Source organism: Syngnathus floridae, chromosome 10 (assembly GCF_059516105.1).
Source record: "Syngnathus floridae isolate MCC-2025c chromosome 10, RoL_Sflo_1.0, whole genome shotgun sequence".
In the NCBI taxonomy this organism is placed as follows: Eukaryota; Metazoa; Chordata; class Actinopteri; order Syngnathiformes; family Syngnathidae; genus Syngnathus; species Syngnathus floridae.
Window position 1 is genome coordinate 4,556,579 of NC_142422.1, and position 18,625 is coordinate 4,575,203.

The 18,625-nt window shown below is 40.1% G+C and overlaps 1 protein-coding gene across 7 annotated transcripts in view; it reads right to left on the minus strand.

The window, feature by feature from the left end:
- Positions 1-18,625, minus strand: part of ptprub (protein tyrosine phosphatase receptor type Ub) — a 127,085-nt gene that overhangs the window by 34,785 nt on the left and 73,675 nt on the right. For all 7 annotated transcript variants that reach the window (XM_088387387.1, XM_088387386.1, XM_088387384.1 and 4 more), the window contains 7 exons: positions 17,579-17,660; positions 15,165-15,280; positions 13,785-13,959; positions 11,729-12,022; positions 5,542-5,859; positions 4,122-4,231; positions 2,152-2,353 (listed from right to left, as the gene is read on the minus strand). In XM_088387387.1, coding sequence (XP_088243513.1) covers positions 2,152-2,353; positions 4,122-4,231; positions 5,542-5,859; positions 11,729-12,022; positions 13,785-13,959; positions 15,165-15,280; positions 17,579-17,660 — 1,297 coding nt within the window. The remainder of the gene's footprint in view (positions 1-2,151; positions 2,354-4,121; positions 4,232-5,541; positions 5,860-11,728; positions 12,023-13,784; positions 13,960-15,164; positions 15,281-17,578; positions 17,661-18,625) is intronic.

Genomic DNA, 18,625 nt, shown 5'->3' on the forward strand with positions numbered 1-18,625 from the left:
TTATTATTTATTCATGTATTTTTTTTTGTTTGTTGGTTTATATTTTGTTTGTTGTTGTATGGACTTATATGTGGCACTTTAGAGTGTGATTTGTTTTGTTTTTTTGTTTTTTTTGTTTTGGATGTTCGAAATAAAGATATCAATCAATCAATCAAAAAATGATCAATCTAAATATTTATATATATTTAATTTTATTTTTTTAAATATAAAGAACCCTGAGGTGGATCAATATCACGATTTAAATATTTATAAATATTTAATTTTATTTTTTTAACATAAAGAACCCTGAGATGGACCAGTTTCCTAAAACTGAAAGCTTCCAAGACATGTCAGAGATTACAAGGTATAGTTTTAGCACATAAATACATAGATATCAAACTCAAGGCCCGGAAGCCAGTTACGGCCCGCCACATCATTTTATGTGGCCTGTGAGAATAAACTAAAATTACAAATTGTCTTCACTTAGTAAAATAGTGCAATTTCCAGCAATTTTTATTACCATTCATTTTTTAAAAATATTTTACTACTCACTGATTTCATAACTCGCGACAAAAATGAGTTTCACACCCCTGCCTTAATACGTTGAATTGTCGAACAAGCATGCCTAAAATGGCTAGCAGAGCGAATATAATAAATACCCATATCCACATATTCAGCACATTCTTCAACTTCCCCATCAAGTTTTTCTGGCTACCGCTCCAATTAAAAGTCATGGTCTTGAGGCTAAATTGCTTGGCTTTTTCATTTAAAAGGATTTGGCTCCTCCCTGGAGTTGTGGCAGCACATTTCGCTTTAATATCACCACTCAATTAGCGAGGGAGGAGAGTGAAAACTATTCATGTAGAATAAATGATTGCTATATTAAAAAATGGTTGGCTTACACCAAAGCATCCACTAGTGAAATAAATTAGGTTTAGGCATTAATTAAGGGCAAAGGGGGTGACTGGTCATACATTTACTTTTCGAGCAAGGCTAACGTCTTGACGGATAGACTGACCTTGAAAAATACGTATAATCGAATGTACATGGATTCGCAGCGATGACTATAGTTTGCAGAAAGTTAGCATCGCTAAAGTGTTCAGTGATTGCAAGCTGCCAAATTGAGAGATTTAAGTGAATAGGGCCAGCAGAGGGAGTTGAGGAAAAGCTCTACAAAGACTTTTGGGCACTTTTAACAAACTGGCTTTTTGCCACAGTTTTCTATGACATACAGCCAGGAGGTAGAGATTGTGCTTTCAATCTATAATTAAACAAAACGACCTCTCAGAAGAGAGATTTAGGCAGTGCGAGCGAGGCGCGGTTGGCGTGCCTTCTCCCAGCGTACCTAAGAGGTGCAATGCAATCCCTAAACAAGCACAAATGCGCCATTAAAAAGAGAGACAAAGAGCAAGGCCGCATTTCCATCAGCATTAATAAGCTCGGAGAGTCTCAGATGTGACAGTCGGCTCCCAAGAACATACGCAACATACTTCTTTATAAATAACATTCAGCTGAGTGCTCTTGGTGATGTTTCTCCACAAGTTAATTAATGTCGTGAGGACAAGATGACAGCCTGAGAGATGCTTTGGAAAAATAGCTTCGAAAATGTGAGGGGGGGGGCATCACAAAAAGAAAAATAGAGTGGTGAAAAGAAAAATCAGATTTGGTGAATTCATTTGCTGCAATGATAAACATTGATGGCAGAAAGTACAGCCATTAGTTTTCACATTACTGCTTAAGGATGGTCAATTTGGCAAGAATTTTTTTTTTTGAGACATTGGAGGATGCTATGCTCGTAATTGTGTAAACAAGGTGGAATGTCAAAAAGTGAAAGTAAAGCAACACAAAAGGTAAAAAAAAAAATATGCAAACTTGTAATTTCCTGTGTTAACTGTTAATTGCGTGTTACTGGTCATACCTTTTCTCAAAAACTGTAGTGCATGAGTATTTTTCCAGAAAACACAACTGACTCTATGTAGCAATATTAATATCTATAAATAGCATTCTCACTCGCCAAATAAAACTGTTTTAATTATCCTTCATCGTGGTTTATAAGTCTGCCTGGAACAAGAAAAGCAATTTCGGAACATGATGCCTTGTGATTCCATCTTCCAAAATCTACATAAGATGTTTGTGCCCAGATGGTCCAGTGCAGATGGAGCAATACAATACCCGAGATGTTTGTGGTGATTTCAGTCAGGGCCGTCTGGCCAAAGCCTTTCCCCGTACGAGCTCGCACAGAGATCAAGTAGGTGGTTCCTGGGTGAAGATTGGAGAACATGTGATAGGTCTCGTTCTTTAGCTTTGAGACGGTTCTTCTTGGTCCTGGGACGTTGATGCCGGGATCAGACGACTCGATGCTCTGGTAACTAATCTGGAGGCAGACAGAAGTAAAAACAAGTCATGCAACTGTCAACAGCTTTTAAGTTGGGAGAACTTGACTATTTAATCCCCTTGCAGAAATCTGACAAGGATGAACAAGTAGAGTACATTAAGATCTGCAAAGAATATTCACAAACACAAATAACATGGTGGCCATGGAGAATTTTGGGATAGTCCAGAACGGCCAGTCCAGTCAGGACACCTTATTTTTCTTCCTTGACAATCGTGCCATGTTTTTGTGGGTCATTAAGAAAACAATGGAACCGACATGGAACCTCAAAACCCAATTCAGGTTTTTTTATTGCAGCACCTCGGTAGATGTGAAGACTTGCCAAGAGTTTGTCACCGCCGCAACGGTCCACTTGAGTTGCTTTTGGACGCATCGCTCAAGTGTGCGGTGGGCTTGCGATACCACAGATTTACTGATTATCCCTAGAAGAGCTTTTAATGGTGCTGGAAAAAGAAAATCCTGCTGAGTAAGGCGAATTTGAAGGCTTGTAGTACAGTCGATTGACTTCCAAGTTATTATGCAAATTATTCTGAAATTCAAAAAGAAGCTGCCGAAAAAAAAAGTTCAATAGATACAAGAATGCAAAGTCGCTATCAGAGCTCCTAAGCTAAAATGTAACTAATCAAATTCAATTATTCTCTAAAAGTTGATTAAGTTAAAATTACGCCGAGGGCCATTTGAAATTGGACAATTTAGAAAAATCTGGGGAAAACATAATTTGCATACTTCTGCAAAGTGGTCCGTCATAGCGCAAATATTATCTTTGAAAGAACGTTACAAGGAAGCCGAGGCTGGAAAACGTTGCTCGACAAGATGGCCGACAGCAAGATGGCCGACAGCATCACACATCTTTTTCTATTCTTATCTATTAATGAGGCTGGCTGTGGTTTATGCTTCCAATCCAATTTTATAATATATTGTCAGTGAGAAGAAATGAACGCAACAAATTTATACAAGTGAATCAGAGACGATATAGAGAAAATAATTTTTTTATCACTGGTACAAAATGTGCATCAATTTTTGATACCGCTTATCGTGATTACATCTCATCTGATTTTGGGCGGGTCAAACGATGATTGCCAGCCAATCACAGGGCCTTCCAGACAGCCAAAATGAGTGCGAGCATAAAGTTGTTTATCACTTTATACTCATTTTTAAGTTCTATGGTCTTTGCAATCGCTGGTCCCCTTCGGTGGAACTGCTTCTTTATCCAAAAGATGAAGGTTGAATTCCAAATTTTCTGTCCTTCAAGGCATTTTGTCTTTGGCAGCTCCACTGTAATTAGTTTGTGTTAGGAAACTGGCGATTTTGTCTTTTCATCTGCAGTAAGTCAGGAGTTAAAATTCTGGTGGGTGCAAAATGTGCACTAATAGATAAGTCGCCATCACTGGTTGCAGCAGAGCATTCAAGCATTGTGTTTCTCCAAATGAAACCATGTGCAGGAGAGTGATACTATGGAAGACGTTGGAGTGTCAGGAACAGTTCCAGAAACAATTACAAAAATAAACAATGGGAAAAATAATCGGATCAAACAGTGTAGATGTTAGTTCTTGCCAATGGTGTAGTCGAAATTTGTTCACCTTGTGTTGAACCAAAAAAATGACATACCAACCAGCTGCGGGGAAAAATACAGTTACCCCTATTCAGCAGAATATTTTTTCAAACCCATTTATCATGTGATTTTATAAAATGGACTCAGCAGTTGTTTCTACCTATAGTGTGTGTGTGACATTTGTTTTACAATACACACCTCATACTGGGTAATAAGGCCATTAGGCTCAAGTGGCTCCTCCCACTTCAGGAAGATCATGTCATCCAATGGAGTGAAGGTCAGCGACTCTGGTGCTATGCCTCCTGGGACTGCAAGACATTGTCATAAAAATAAATTTGGTCATATTCATATTGATACTCGGGGGAAATAGAAAATTTTTTCCTTGTAGTTGTTCATTCCCAACTGTTTTGCCTTTTTAGTATGGAAAAAAAAAAGTGATTTGACCTCGGTTATGATGCCAATAATGTGTGAAAATATAAAGTATTACCCGCGGATGAGAAGGAAGTAAAGAGAGAGCTATCGAAGGGTTATTGGGGTGACAGATATATTTTTTGAATTATGAAGAGCACCTTTTATTATGTTAATCCAGCCTGCTAGAACGCCATGCTCTGAATTAATGTATCAGGGGAAAAAAAAGGAAAAGTTACATAATACTCTTCATCTTCACATCGTAACCAGCCTATGATGGATGAAATGTGTCGGCAAAAAGGAATGTGATGGTGAGTTAGAATGCTAAAGCAACCATTTCAACAAGCTTTAACAGTCTCTTCTGACATTCAAAGTGAAATTAGCTATTGAAGTAATTGATGTGATCCATCAAGACGAAATAACAGTAAGTGTGGGTGACTGTGAAGAACGAAACGGCGGCGGCGGCGTATACGTGAAGCTGGCAGGCAGCCATATCCTTTTGACTTGTACCGCATTTAAAAACAAATACTGTGCTGCCAGCATTTAGTAAACAGCAGATGGTAATCACTGACAGACAAGCTAATATACGATTCGCTTTCGTGGGGGAAATGTAATGTAATGTACTAGGACGCTTCGCTCAAGCAGACGTCGAAATACGACAGGAAACAAACTGCTTTTAAAACATTAAGTCGAAAACAAATAGAAAATAAAAACACATTTGTGGAAAGCGAATTCTAACCAAGCACAAAACGGTGTTGATGATTACCGTATTTTCCGCACTATAAGGCGCACCGGATTATAAGGCGCACCTTCAATGACTGGCCCATTTTAAAACTTTGTCCATATATAAGGCGCACCGGATTATAAAGCGCATAGGATAAATAACTCAGCGTTGCTCAAACGTTGATGCAATCACAATATAGTGACACTCGAAATAGTGAAAACAATAATATATCAATAACTCAACGTTGCTCAAACACGTAAAGCTTATTTTAATAAATTAGTCCTCATCCACAAATTCATATTGGTCCATATATAAGGTGCACCGGATTATAAGGCGCACTTGTCAGCTTTTGAGAAAATTGGAGGTTTTTAGGTACTCCTTATAATGCGGAAAATACGGTATATGCTGTCGTGTTGTTTCTTTCAATATAATGTTTGTTTTGGGTTTTTTCCATTCTTTTCCCCCAACCTCCTCCCTGAGACTTACTGTCTTCCTCAGTCTGGAAGGTGACCTCTCTGCCCTCTTTCTTGCCCTCTGGGTTGGCCAGTGACAGACGGACATGGATGCCGTGGTAGGGCGGCAGATCACGCAGCGTGAAGCGTGAGGCGTTGTGCTCCACGGCCAGGCATTCACGCACGGTGGTGTTGTGGCCGCCGCCGCCTCCCGCCGTTGTGTAGCGGTAGCAAAGGGACACTGAGTAGGTGTGGCAGCGTGTCACGTTGAAGGCTAAGTTCTCCCACAGCAGGGACAACTGCCTGGGTTGGATGTCCGTGGCTGTCAGGCCTCGTAGTGCACGCATGGGCTCTGGAAGGATGGATGGGAAAAATAAACAGGAAGCATGAGATGAATTGATATACAGTCGTCATAGAAATGGAAATTTTCAGGGAAAAGTTTTCTATTTAGAAGTTGTTTTTTCTCAACGTGGCAATTTAACTTGCGACTCACTAGGTGGCCATGTTCCCTCTTCCGCTGTTAGTACTGTTTGATCAATTCCTTGCCACCTATTAAAATTAAAATTGTTTTCCTCAACAGGCTTTGACTTGTCGTACATTTAAAAACGGGCACAGCGAGACGTCGCTTTGGACTGGATTTGTGTTTTTCGTGTCTTGAATTGAGCATTCAAACAAAAACATACATTAGAAAGTTTTATGTCCCGCCAAAATTGAATTTCTGACTATTTTAGTTGAAAACGGTTTAATAGAAATGGGTAAATTTTTCAAACAAGAGGTTTTATATATTCGGGCTATCAATTTGGAATATTGACTTGATCATGAGGGTTCAACCACACGAATATTTGTCATTCCAGAGCAATTTTTAAAGATCTCATTGTTTTCCAGAGCCACTTTCAGCAGTCCTTTCGATATTTCCGTTCTAAAAACAGCTCGAGCACCAAACGCAACAGTTGCTCGCTTGCAGCTCCTTCTTCAGCACAGCTAGAACACATGTCACTTCTACTAATTAAACAGACAGTGCGTAGCTTCATGTTCCTCTCAAACAAGCCCCGGTTTCATTTTTAACTATTTAATCGTCCTCATTTTTTGCCCTGTGGTTTAATCCTCAAAAAAAAAAAAATCAAGGGCGCTCACTTCTGCAAGACATTTTTATTGCCGGCTCATCACGTATATTTTTGGAAGAAGTTCATTCTGGTCGTATCTGTGTTAATGTTGCCATAAGAATGACAACTCTCTTTTTTTTCATGAATACTGAAAGATACACAGAGGCTCTTGTGGAGCAACGGACAGAAGCTCCAGTGTTCAGGAGGGCATCCCAAAGCCAAACACATCCTCACCATCAATGGAGGCATTCATCAGTTATGAACACAGTCAACGCCTTTTTTTGCCAAACAACGTAACGTAAGACACTTTTTAATTATCATAAGACATATGGGGAATTAGCAAGGGGGCGGAGCCTAACAGTAGGGTGACACATGGGGGTTTCGTGCAAGTTTAGACAAGGTTATTAAGCTTCTTTTTTTTCCTGACGAGTGCACGGAAGCTTAATAAGATGGCAGGTGCATGATTAAGCAGAAAGTTGTCGACTAATTTAATTTGAAAGATGCTCGCGAGTACACTACATGCAAATAGCCCATCTTTTAATGCCCTAATATACATAACTCAGTTTCTATATTGCCATGCCACTTCATCATCTCTTCACTTTCTATTTTATGCAGGGTGAAGCACTACAAGAAGCGGGAAATAACATTGTATACAATGCCCAACTTCATTTGCATTTATTACTGCCTGTGGTAGCAATTATATTGAAGTAAAATGCTGTGACACTTCCAATCTACACAGAGGGTTAGCTGCAGTCACTGGCCGCCTCTCTTCATTTGCTTTTTGTACAAGATAGAAAAAATGACCAAAACATTGGCTCTAACCTCGCGCAGACTAATGTAGTGAAAAAAGGGATTCGTAAACAACAGCATAAATACAAAAGTATCAGTGTTGAGAGCGGCTGCAAAGTATTTCAGAGGTGTAATTGAGAGTCTGCACAGTTCGAGTCAAATAAAGTGTGGCCTTTAAATGGTGGCTTGATAAAAGCGGCCACAGTGTGTTCATTGTGGCTTTTCTCAAAGTGGACATCGTGCCAAGCCTTGCCTCGTCCTATTTGTTGCTGTGCCACGGGCGGCCATTCGCTGACACCCCGCAGCCGCCCCAACAAGCTCGAAAAGCTCAAAGCATCGTTTTGATCCTAAGAGATCCGACGTGAGATTGGAAGTGACAGGTTCTGTTTTGTTGTCTCGGCTAAAACTGTGACACGGGACAGTTACGTCGCAGCGGAGGAGGTGATTTGGACTGACTGAGTCAGACGAGGGAATAAACATACGAGGACGTTCGTGTCTTGTCTTCTATTCGGTGGATTCAAAACATTACAAAAGCGCACTTACACACGGTTAAGTTCAAAAGTATTTGGGCAATGTGTGTAGAGTCCATTTTAATAAATATTTAAAGCAATATGTGTGTAGCGATTACGGTTATAGTCTTCAAAAGCTGAAAAGGTTCATTTAATTTTATATGTTTAGTTTTACTGTTTATTCCAAGATAAGTACTATTTGTAATGTCAAAGTGTACAAATGGTAGCTGATTTGAGAATTCAGGTATTAAAACACTAAAATATGACAATATTTTCCAAGGACGTTTAAAAACAATGTAGCAGCGACCTTAACTCACTTCACAACAAGGCAGCACTTTGGCAAATTTTGAAAATAATCTTCAAAAAAGCAGTTTAATGACACTCTCAGGAGAATTTTACTGTCAAAGTAAACATGGAATCAGAGGAATTAAAAAAAATTGTGTTTTAAACAATCAAAAACCAGATTAAAGATAGGCCTTAATTAGCTTCATGCTAACACAATGGAAAACTCCATTGACATTCTTTTGATCAGCATTATATTTGCGGTTTATTTATAGTTATATTTGAAAATGAACATTTATTTGGTGATTATTAAAAAAAAATATGCATAACACTTTGTACTGTGACTGATCCTTCTTTGCCGTCAGCCGTCGCAGTGGTAATTTCTCAAAATTTTGTCCGGCTTCAATCTCGGGTCGGCCCCATACCAAGTGGCGCTACCTCCAAGAGCAGCGGGGGCACTCATGGGCACCTTCAGTGACCCAGAAGCAGTTGGAGGCCCATTACTGCACAGTACTTCAGGGACCACCTGGAGTACAAATGTTCACCTATCCTCCGTGATTTACTCAAGGCGTTCCGGGCTGTGCTCATACACTACGCTGATAATTAAAGAAATGGCTCATCAAGCACACCTGGGTAGCAGGTAGAGACCCATGTTCACATTCACGGAGATTAGTTTTACAGTACCCGCCCGAGGAACTGTATTGGTATAACGGAGCCAGCTACCCAAAATGATTGGAGGGGAGAAGACTCGGCATGGCGGCAGATTAGTCACGAGTGCTGGAGCTGCAAAACGTGCTTTCCAAAAAAAAAAAAAAAATCCCTTATGCTCACTAGATAATTACCAGCTCACCACAACAGCCCCACCGTCAATTTTCTCGTGCTCAAACTTAATCAGGCCAACGGCAAGGGGGCGATGAGGATTGGGAGATCGTATGTGGGGTCAGCAAGGGGTAGTGTCGACCAGATGGTTGAGACGGTGGAGCTCTGAGGAGTTGGTGATTGCAGTCTGCGGGAAGGTCAAGAAGGTGACTTGCACCAGGTGGAGAACTTTTGCATTGTTATATCTCGCTGTAACAACAATGAGTGGATCACAGAGGACGTTCCTCTATAAATACACAAACAAGGTTCAGAGAACCAAGCAGGAAAAAAATGTGTTTGACTTCATCTATCCTAGCTGAGTTCCCTTTTTATCAGTGTGCAGCAAAGCGCATAACATTACTCATCCCACATGGTTGAACAAACCAATGGCAGCCATTGAAATGTAAATGCTCATTAAAGGAGTTTAATGACTTTCACAAACACTGACACCAGCAACTATGAAGCCCTTTATTGCTTCACCTTCCTTCCCATTCACTGTGCACATTAAATGTCACAAAGAGAAAATAACCTCACCCACACATCAGCTTTCTCTCCTCCTCTTTTGTCCACGATCCAGTTTTGGGGCTGCTATTAACTATTGTTATTTACTCTGTTTCATGTTGTGAATGTTGGAGATGTGCATGCGAGTTCACTCATGGTTACTGATGAATGAGGTTGTTTTTGGCTGTGGGGACACAAGGGCGGTTTTAATATGTCATTGGGGAAGGTGGTGGAAGGGGGTTCGGTGTAGTCCGCTGGAGCGGAGAAGAGAGATTTGTGAGGGATGTTGTGTGGCAGCAAGAGACTGCTAGGCACAAAAAGAGTGATGACCATGAATGACATGACGACTGCCTTTGGGCTACACAAAGATCTCCGTTTCCTGCGTGTCTGCGACGTACAGATATAGGCAGTCTTCATCCGTGTGTGTGTATGGTGACATTCCGTTGGCACACTATGCTAGCTTGAAGCATGGCGGTGGACTGCTGCTCATCTCCCCAGGTGTTTTGTGTCTACATTGACAGATGAGTCGGGAAGAGAGATGTTGGCAGGCACTGCAAAATGTTCATTTTGAAGGAAGCCCAACTGGGGGCAACCTGATTCATTTTGCAATATAATCGAGAATTCTTCAGAATATGCGCAACGCGGTGTCTTAGAGGTTAATCGTTCTGCCTCGCAGTCAAGAGGTCCAGGTTTGAATCTCCGGAAAATATTGTGCAAACAAGATAAAAAATTTGCTCAACTGAGGGCAACCTGATTCCTTTTGCAATATAATCTACAATTATTCAGAATATGCGCAACATGGTTTCTTGGAGGTTAATAAATCTGCCTCGCAGTCAAGAGGTCCAGGTTTGAATCTCGATCCAGAATATATTGAGCAAACGAGATTAAAAATTTGGTCCATATCCAAGAGAACAGCTGCTCAAATAAATATGTTCAGCCAAAGACACTGGTCTTAATGTATTTAAATTCCTCATTCCCCAAACCATCAAACCTGGAAATTCTCCAAATATTGCTAGTGTGTCATTTATTTGACTAAAAAAATGTCCTTCAGTGGATAGCCAAGGTGACCGCTTTGGGTCGACTAATATAGTCAGCCAGCTCTTATCTTTCAAATAAGCGTCAAATCGATATGCCCGTGCTGCCAAGAGGAAGTCTCCTATTCTGCGCTTTCAGCTCCAGAGTTAGGAGAACGTTAGCGATAGCAAATGAAGCCTTTTCTAAGGAGATAAGTGTGTCACAGTGAACGAGTCCAAACTTGTCAATCACTTCCCCTGATTGAATTTTACTCGATGGTCACAATATAGCACTTTAATTTTAGATATCGGTGGGGAGCTGGTATTGAGCTGATGATCTTGGCTTTGATCCTTAAAATCAATCATCTTTCAGAAAAATCACGCAGATACTGGAGCAAAGTTTAGTCAGGGCATATTTTGTGCAAATATAGCTTTTTATTTTATCTTGAACCAATTTTTGAGTTGGCAAGTTCCATTTGAGTCACTATCAAGAACTCAGCGTGGTGTCTTTTACACACAATTGAAGCCTGGCAAACGAAAAAAATCACTCTCAGAATCACTACCAGAAAATCTACAACCAACAATTAAGTCAATAAATCATGGCACAGAATATTTATCATTATCTAGATAATATGCATGATGACATACCGTATTTTCCGCACTATAAGGCACACCTAAAAACCTCCAATTTTCTCAAAAGCCGACAGTGCGCCTTATAATCAGGTGCGCCTTATATATGGACCAATATTGAGCCACTACAACAGGCGTGTCAAAAGTCCAGCCCGCAGGCCAAATTGTATATATCATATATATGGATAAAGTTTTAAAATGGGCCATTCATTGAAGGTGCGCCTTATAATCCGGTGCGCCTTATAGTGCGGAAAATACGGTACAAATAAAATGGAACTTTTGTTTCGATATTCCTGCCATCTTAAAAAGTGGCCTTGAAATCCAATAACACATGCAAAAAAAGTCTGCGTTGGATTTTGTGTTTCCAACGCACGCTCATATCAGCTGTCAAGAACAACGGCGATTCCGTATTTGTATTCAGACGTAAAAGTCAACTGATTTGCAGTAGAAATGCCTGCGCGTGTCATTGCAACACACTCCTGAACTTTCTTTCAGAGATCACAGAGGTATGACTTCAAATTATAAGATGAACTCACCAGCACACTTGGTCCTGCTGACTAGCGGAGGTCCTGGTGGGCCTGTGCCGCCTTCCCCCGGCCGAGTCAACAGTACACTGATGTGGTATTCGGTGTCGGGATCCAGGTGCCACAGCTTGTAGGTCACCATGTTCACTCCGTGCACCTCGGACCATGGAGACTGGCTGGCGCGATACTCAATCTCTTTCCGAATAATGGGCCCATCTCCAAGGATGGAATTGGTGTTGAGCTGGACGATTAGGTAAGTGGAGCCAGCACGCAGCAGCTGAGGTGGCGCGATAGGGGAAGGTGGTACTGTTTAGACACAGAAGAAAAAGATCAATTCAACTGGTGAAAGAATTCTGACGCCGTTTGGCTAATTGAACTTCTCATCAACGCCGCTGAGAATTACTAAATGGGCCCTAAGGGACTGAAGGAGGCGAGTAGGTCATGCTACGTTCAAATAGCAGATTAGTCACAGCGATTAACAAGGCCTTCACAAACCCGCATACATTAAGCAGAGCGGGGGAAAAAAAAAACAGGTGTGAAAACAATCAAACAACCTTTACCACGGAAAAATTAGGCGCCCTTCATCCGTTTCACCATAAAAGACGAGTGTCTCCTTACTGTCAGTTGAGATTGCCAACTGGGGATTAATTTCAAGCCCAACGGTCAGTTACTCGCACATCTAAGCTGCTGAACAATTACACGGGCGATGGTGTAAGGAAAGGAAGGCAGCGCAAAAGGGAATGAGGACAAAGCACAAGAAAAGATCACAGTGAGATGTGTGGCTGTGACTAATCTGTCATTCCAGCCGAGGCGCCCCTGTCTTTTGAGGGCCCTTTCTTAACAGGATTTATACGTCGCTAGAGAACCCCATTTTTACTCCTACAGCTTCTCATCTTTGAGGCGTCAATATCTGAACCTAAATGCAAAACCAAATTTCATCCGTGGTATGAAGAATGGGAGAATGGTGTGGGCACAAAATCACTTTGATGGCTGAAGACCAGATAAATAAATCCACATTCTATTATATATTATATTATGTTATATTATATTATATTATATTGTATTATATTATATTGCATTATATGATTTGTATGAATTATATCATATTATATCATATTATATTATATTATATTATGTTATATTATATATTATATCATATTATATTATATTATATTATATTATATTATATTATATTATATTATATTATATTATATTATATTATACTATATTATATTATATTGTATTGTATTGCATTATATGATTTGTATGAATTATATTATATTATATTATATTATATTATATTATATTATATTATATTATATTATATTATATTATACCAGCAACACTGTTAAAAATAACAGAGCAATCCTAAAATTTATAACAGGTTGGGATTTTCAGTGTGGAGTTTTCCGTTTTTTCCCAAATTGTCTACATCAGGAGCGCCCAAACTTTCAGAAACTGAGATCCACTTATTGGTTACCGCTACATGTGAAGTCTGACCACTTTGACACATACTTCCGAAATTTGAGCTTGGTATGAAAAAATGTAGTGCTAAAGGTCAGCAAAGGGAAGAAGAGTGAGAGTGTGACATTCTTATTTCCAAGTTCTCATTGTAGCTGAGGCTTGATATGTTTTGCCAGCAAACCACCTCACAGTCATGTCATTACTATGCTGTCAAAGTGGTGTCAGGCTGTGGGGTTGGAGTGACTAATGGGACTGAGGTCACCATCTGTGGTACATGATATGACAGGACTGCAGGAGACCAAGTCAAGTGAGCAGCTTTATGACAGGAGATGACGACGGGCAGCCACTTTGATACCAACTCAGACGTATATGTCCGGGAGACTGAATTTTCCAACCAAAGGCTTTCCAAGTGAAGTGGCACCTCGTCGCCAATCAAATCTTTGAACATGTGTTGAACATTTCCAGACTGAAACTTCAATGAAATCATGTCCAACATCTTTTAATTCTCTATATTTTATATATCAACCATCATTTCTTTCTCTCAAAGGAAAAGGAAGAAAAAAATAATATTTGTGACCCCAGGACAAAGGAGATAAAGCTTTACCTTTTACGATGAGTTCTGCAAAGTTCGAGACCCCCGATCCCTTGGGGGATTGCGTGATGCAGCGGTAAAGGTCTTGATCTGACCTCTGGACGCTGTCTAGCTGGAACGATACCACAAAACGCCGGTGACTTAGGTGCTTGACCGTCGCACTGGTTATAATCTCCCCGTTGTGTCTCTGGAAAACATAAACGGACAAGGTCAGAGAAGTTCAACTACTAAATGGCATAACGTAGAAATAAGAAAGGATTTTGCAACCATAAAATAGAATAAAGATCAGATAATTAATTGTGACCATTGCATTTGCTGCAAAGAATAAATTCCTGATGACTGAGAAAAGACAACGTTAAAAAAATAGACGGCTATCAATCAGTTATTGCATCAGTAATAAAAAAAAAATTAGAATGGCATTTGTCTAATTTAATCCTGACAAAATATCACGCATTCCAATGGTGGGAATTCACTCGTTAGACAATTAGGCATGCTTTATTAACCGCAAACATAATCCTATTGAGATCTTAGTAATTAGTGATGCATCAAAAGCACCATACTTTTGGAAAATTTATCATGATTAGATGATTAAAAAATTCATTAACATGCTGTCTAAGAGAAAAAAGGTCAACTGAATGCTTTGTACTGACGCTTAGCATGTGGAGAGCAACACAAACATTCTGGTTTTGCTTCTGCTGCTCTTACACTTAAGTCACAGACCACACAAACCACAAGACAACAAACACAGTCGCTGAGGTTCTATGAAGAAAAATATTGAGACCACAAGAAAAAAAAAAAATGGCTGCCTTGGTTGGCCCGCTGAGACCGTCGCAGTATACATCAATAAATACAACGCAACCCCCAAACAAAAAGGGAATTTGTTGGAAAAAATAAAAAAAGAAAGTAAGAGAAGTGGACTCAAAGAAAGTTACGATTAAAGCACAATTTGTCGTACTGCTGGCGAGCTATTATGTACTCAAATTAAAAACTCTCCATTAATTCTAACATGACTGATTGTTCTGTAATGTCACTTAAGTAACATGAATTACAAGCCTTCTTTATATTGCAGTCTGGTTAAGTACTAGGAGTTCAAGCACATAAAACTGGTGCATAATGGCACTCGGCGAGCATTGTGAGGGAAAAAATAGGACTATTTTTGACATCGGGACGGAATGACGCAAAGAGTATTATTGCGGATCTCAATTACGTTATAAACGGCCTGTAGGTGTACCTTGTATATATATATATATATATATATATATATATATATATATATATAAATCTGCTTTTATAGTTTTACAAGACCACACTTTGTGTCATATAAAGAATTTCATTTCGAGTCCAAGTCCAACAGGTTGCATAAACTCATCGGTGGATAAATGAACCACTCACCTCCAGAAGAAATTTGTCAGCCTCGGAAGCCTTTCCAGCAGCCACACACTGGAAAGTTGCATTTTGTGCAGCGTTCACCTCCTCGTCCCCAAGCCTGGAGAAATGCGGTGCCTTATCTAAAAAGGCGTATGGAGGAGAGAAGGGAAAGAATTACCTTTCGGCCACTCGCAGCGCCAGCCCGCCACCGAGGACACGTTCTTATCAGGGCTCAAACACAGTCATTTTCAGTTAGCGAGGACAAATCATTCTGTTTTGTGATGTTGACACTTTTTCTATGTACAGCAAACGTCAAGGTTTTGGAAAAAGTCCTTATCCTTTGGTATGGAGACATTTCTGGTAGTCCATTAAGAGAATAGAATCGAAAACACACCTGACTTCTCACTATGGTGTTACGGTGAATACGCTTTGGATCAAGTGTAATTTGTTCAGAGCAGAGTGTGGGAGGGAAATGTGTGAAGGGGAACCCACAGCATGAGCATCAATCCTCCGCATTTTGACTAATAATGTCCTGAGCTGAGCTGCCAATGTGTAGGAGTACGTAACCCAATCTCAGCCAATTTGGTGATTAACAATAGAGCAGTGAGGAGGAGAGAAGCCACGGCGAAACAAATGGCCGTGTAAATGCCGGTCGCGTAGCCTGCCATGTCTGAGAAATCGGGGAGGACGTGTCGACTTGTCACTCCCGATGACTGACGGGAAAAGATGGCAGAGCTACAGCCAAGCCGAAGCAGAAGGAAGGGAGGTTAATGTTTGTTTCTCAATCACCACTGTGCACTCTCTGAAGTACATCAAGAATATGGTGATGGGTTTTGATCTTGTTTATTTACAATATATAATGAAAGAAAACAAATAAGTAATAATACTGGGAAAAGGAGACCTTGAGAATCTGACAGAAACTCTGAATAAGTCTCTTTAGACCAATTATATGTAAAAAAAAATATCCCCATTATTCACTGATGATGGGGAAAATGAACCATTGAAACATTATGAAACATTTTCCCGCAGTGCAATCATGATTCTAAGAATAAATAATGCTGCAACGGTTATTAATAAGAAAACAGTAGAAGCTTAACAGGAAGGCTGAATAATCGGAGTTTCTGGGAAAACACCATTTCTTATTTAAAGGTAATATTGTGTCGTAAATAAGCAAGTTTAATATATGTATATATATATAAAAAAGAGAGAGAGATTATGTTTCATTTATGTTTCGGTAGTTGGTATCGGCAGTCTCCACGAGTACTCGATTCCTTAAAATACGACCAAATCGCTGAAATATATTTGTATTCGTACCTATTCAAAACAGTTTCACCCTATTCAAAACAGTTTCACACTGGACTTGGCTCCCATCATGTCGATGTGTTTCGATTTTTATTAGTTGCCATTTTAGAGCAAATTAGTCAGCTATGATCTAATTGCGCTTCGCTCTGATTGCTACAAAGCTGATAAATACCCCAATTTTTTTTTAAATAGGCTGATGAATCATTACAACTCTCCACATAATGAGTCAAAATTGACCCAAAGACAGTTGAACAAAAGTATTTTTAAAAATCAGTGTTCCTCATTTGCGAGAGAACAATTAATATAAAATGGATTCACGCAAAACTTTTTCGTTTCCAAAGTGTCTTCTCCTTTGGAATTCAACTTACTTCTTCCCTCACTCAGTGAGTGCTGCCAAATCCTCCTTACTGGATGTCCGCCACATTGTGAAGCATGCACAGGTCTTGATGAGATTCTTAACTGTTTAATTGCCACAGTGGGAGCCTTCAAAAGACCATCTGTGGTCACTGAGAAGAAGCGAGGTGTGTGTAGTAGCATGTAGCGAGAGTGTAACCCAAGCTGTTGTTTTTTTAAAAACAACCCAACGTACAATTATGACCGAATGAATCTTCCAACACGAATCGTTCACCCCGAACGAGCTGACGTGGATTTTCAGCGGTATTCCGAGCCGCAATGACCTTGAGAGACTCCGTCCAGGTGCTCAAGGGTCTGAATAAATGTTTCACCGCAAGTCCCCACGGGATGACAACACACTAAACCGGCGCCGTTACTTCCTCACCTCGGGCACACAAAAAGCCACCAAGTATAAGGGGAAAGACATTTTTATGAATTCCTTCAAAGGCTTTGAAAAGGAGACGTATGACCCGAAGCTCTCGACTCTGACAGCCAAACAAGAGATCATGAAAGTGAACGTCTTTCACAGTAGGCCTTCAAAAACGTTTTTAATAGCAGCCGTCGTCGCGGTATCCCTGGGGATAACCACGATGATCGACCGTGACTTTTCTCCATCCTATTTACGTTCCCCGCGACTTTGAAGTACATTCTCCCCCTTCCCAAACCGTTAAATTTGTATTTTTCTCCTTCAGCTTCTCCTCCCCTTTCTGTATTTGCAACTTATTGTCAGAGGTGTCACTTACAGCAAGGATAGTTGAGCACCATGATGTCATCGATAGCAATGTACCCTTGTCGCTCCGTGGAAACCGTAGCCTCAATCAGAACCTGGAAAAAAATAAAAAATAAATGAGCAGATTTTAATAACACCCGAGGCATCTTTTATCATCCATTTTCAACGGACAACCGACATTGCTCCCTTTTCGGTGGCATTAATTACAAACTATTAAAACTTTGTTGGGCATCTGTTGACCCGCCCAAACAAGCCAGCAGGAACATAAGAGAGGCAAACAAGCCAGAAAAAAAAAAAAGATGGATAAGTTTTACCCGAGTCCGCAGGGCCGAGGGAAATAATAGCTTTATCAGCAAGCACACAATGTGGCGCATGAGTCATTTTACATCCTGAGCAAAGGCTGCTGTAAAGCCGTAACAGCACATTGTGCAGCTGACGCTAGGGAGGACAAACGTCTGTAGCTACTAACCTATGGAACAATAAGCTACGTGAAAGCCAATCGATATCAAATCACCGTCCTCAATAATAGTGTGAGTTATGAGACACCAGGGTGATCTTTGTTTTTTTTCAAGCGCCAAGGACGGCGTTTTTTTTTTCCATCCAAGGCGTTTTGATCGAAAGGCTGGCTTTGACTTATTGTTTCTCATAATCCTCAGACCGAATGATTACGTTGTGGCTAGTATCACTAGCTTTTGACATTTACTGTGGCCTCACACACACGAGCAAATTATCCTCCATATGTGTGTGTCGGCTGCTAAAATCTGTCATAAAGTTGAAGCTCAATCTGCTCCGGGATATACAGTACGATCGCAAAAACGTCAAATAAAAACAAAGAAGTTTATTGTCATGGGCGTATTCTGTAATAATGATACCAAACTTATTTGATTGAACTTTTAAATTTATCATTCACCTTGAAGGGAAAAGTTTTCAAAGCTCAGAATGTTTAATTGAAGCTAAAGTCAAAGCATCGGATATCATATTGATCGTTTGGAATATTTCGCAATTAAACAGGAAACCTCCATATTGTTATTCAAAGCCACTTGATTCACTTTTTTATTCT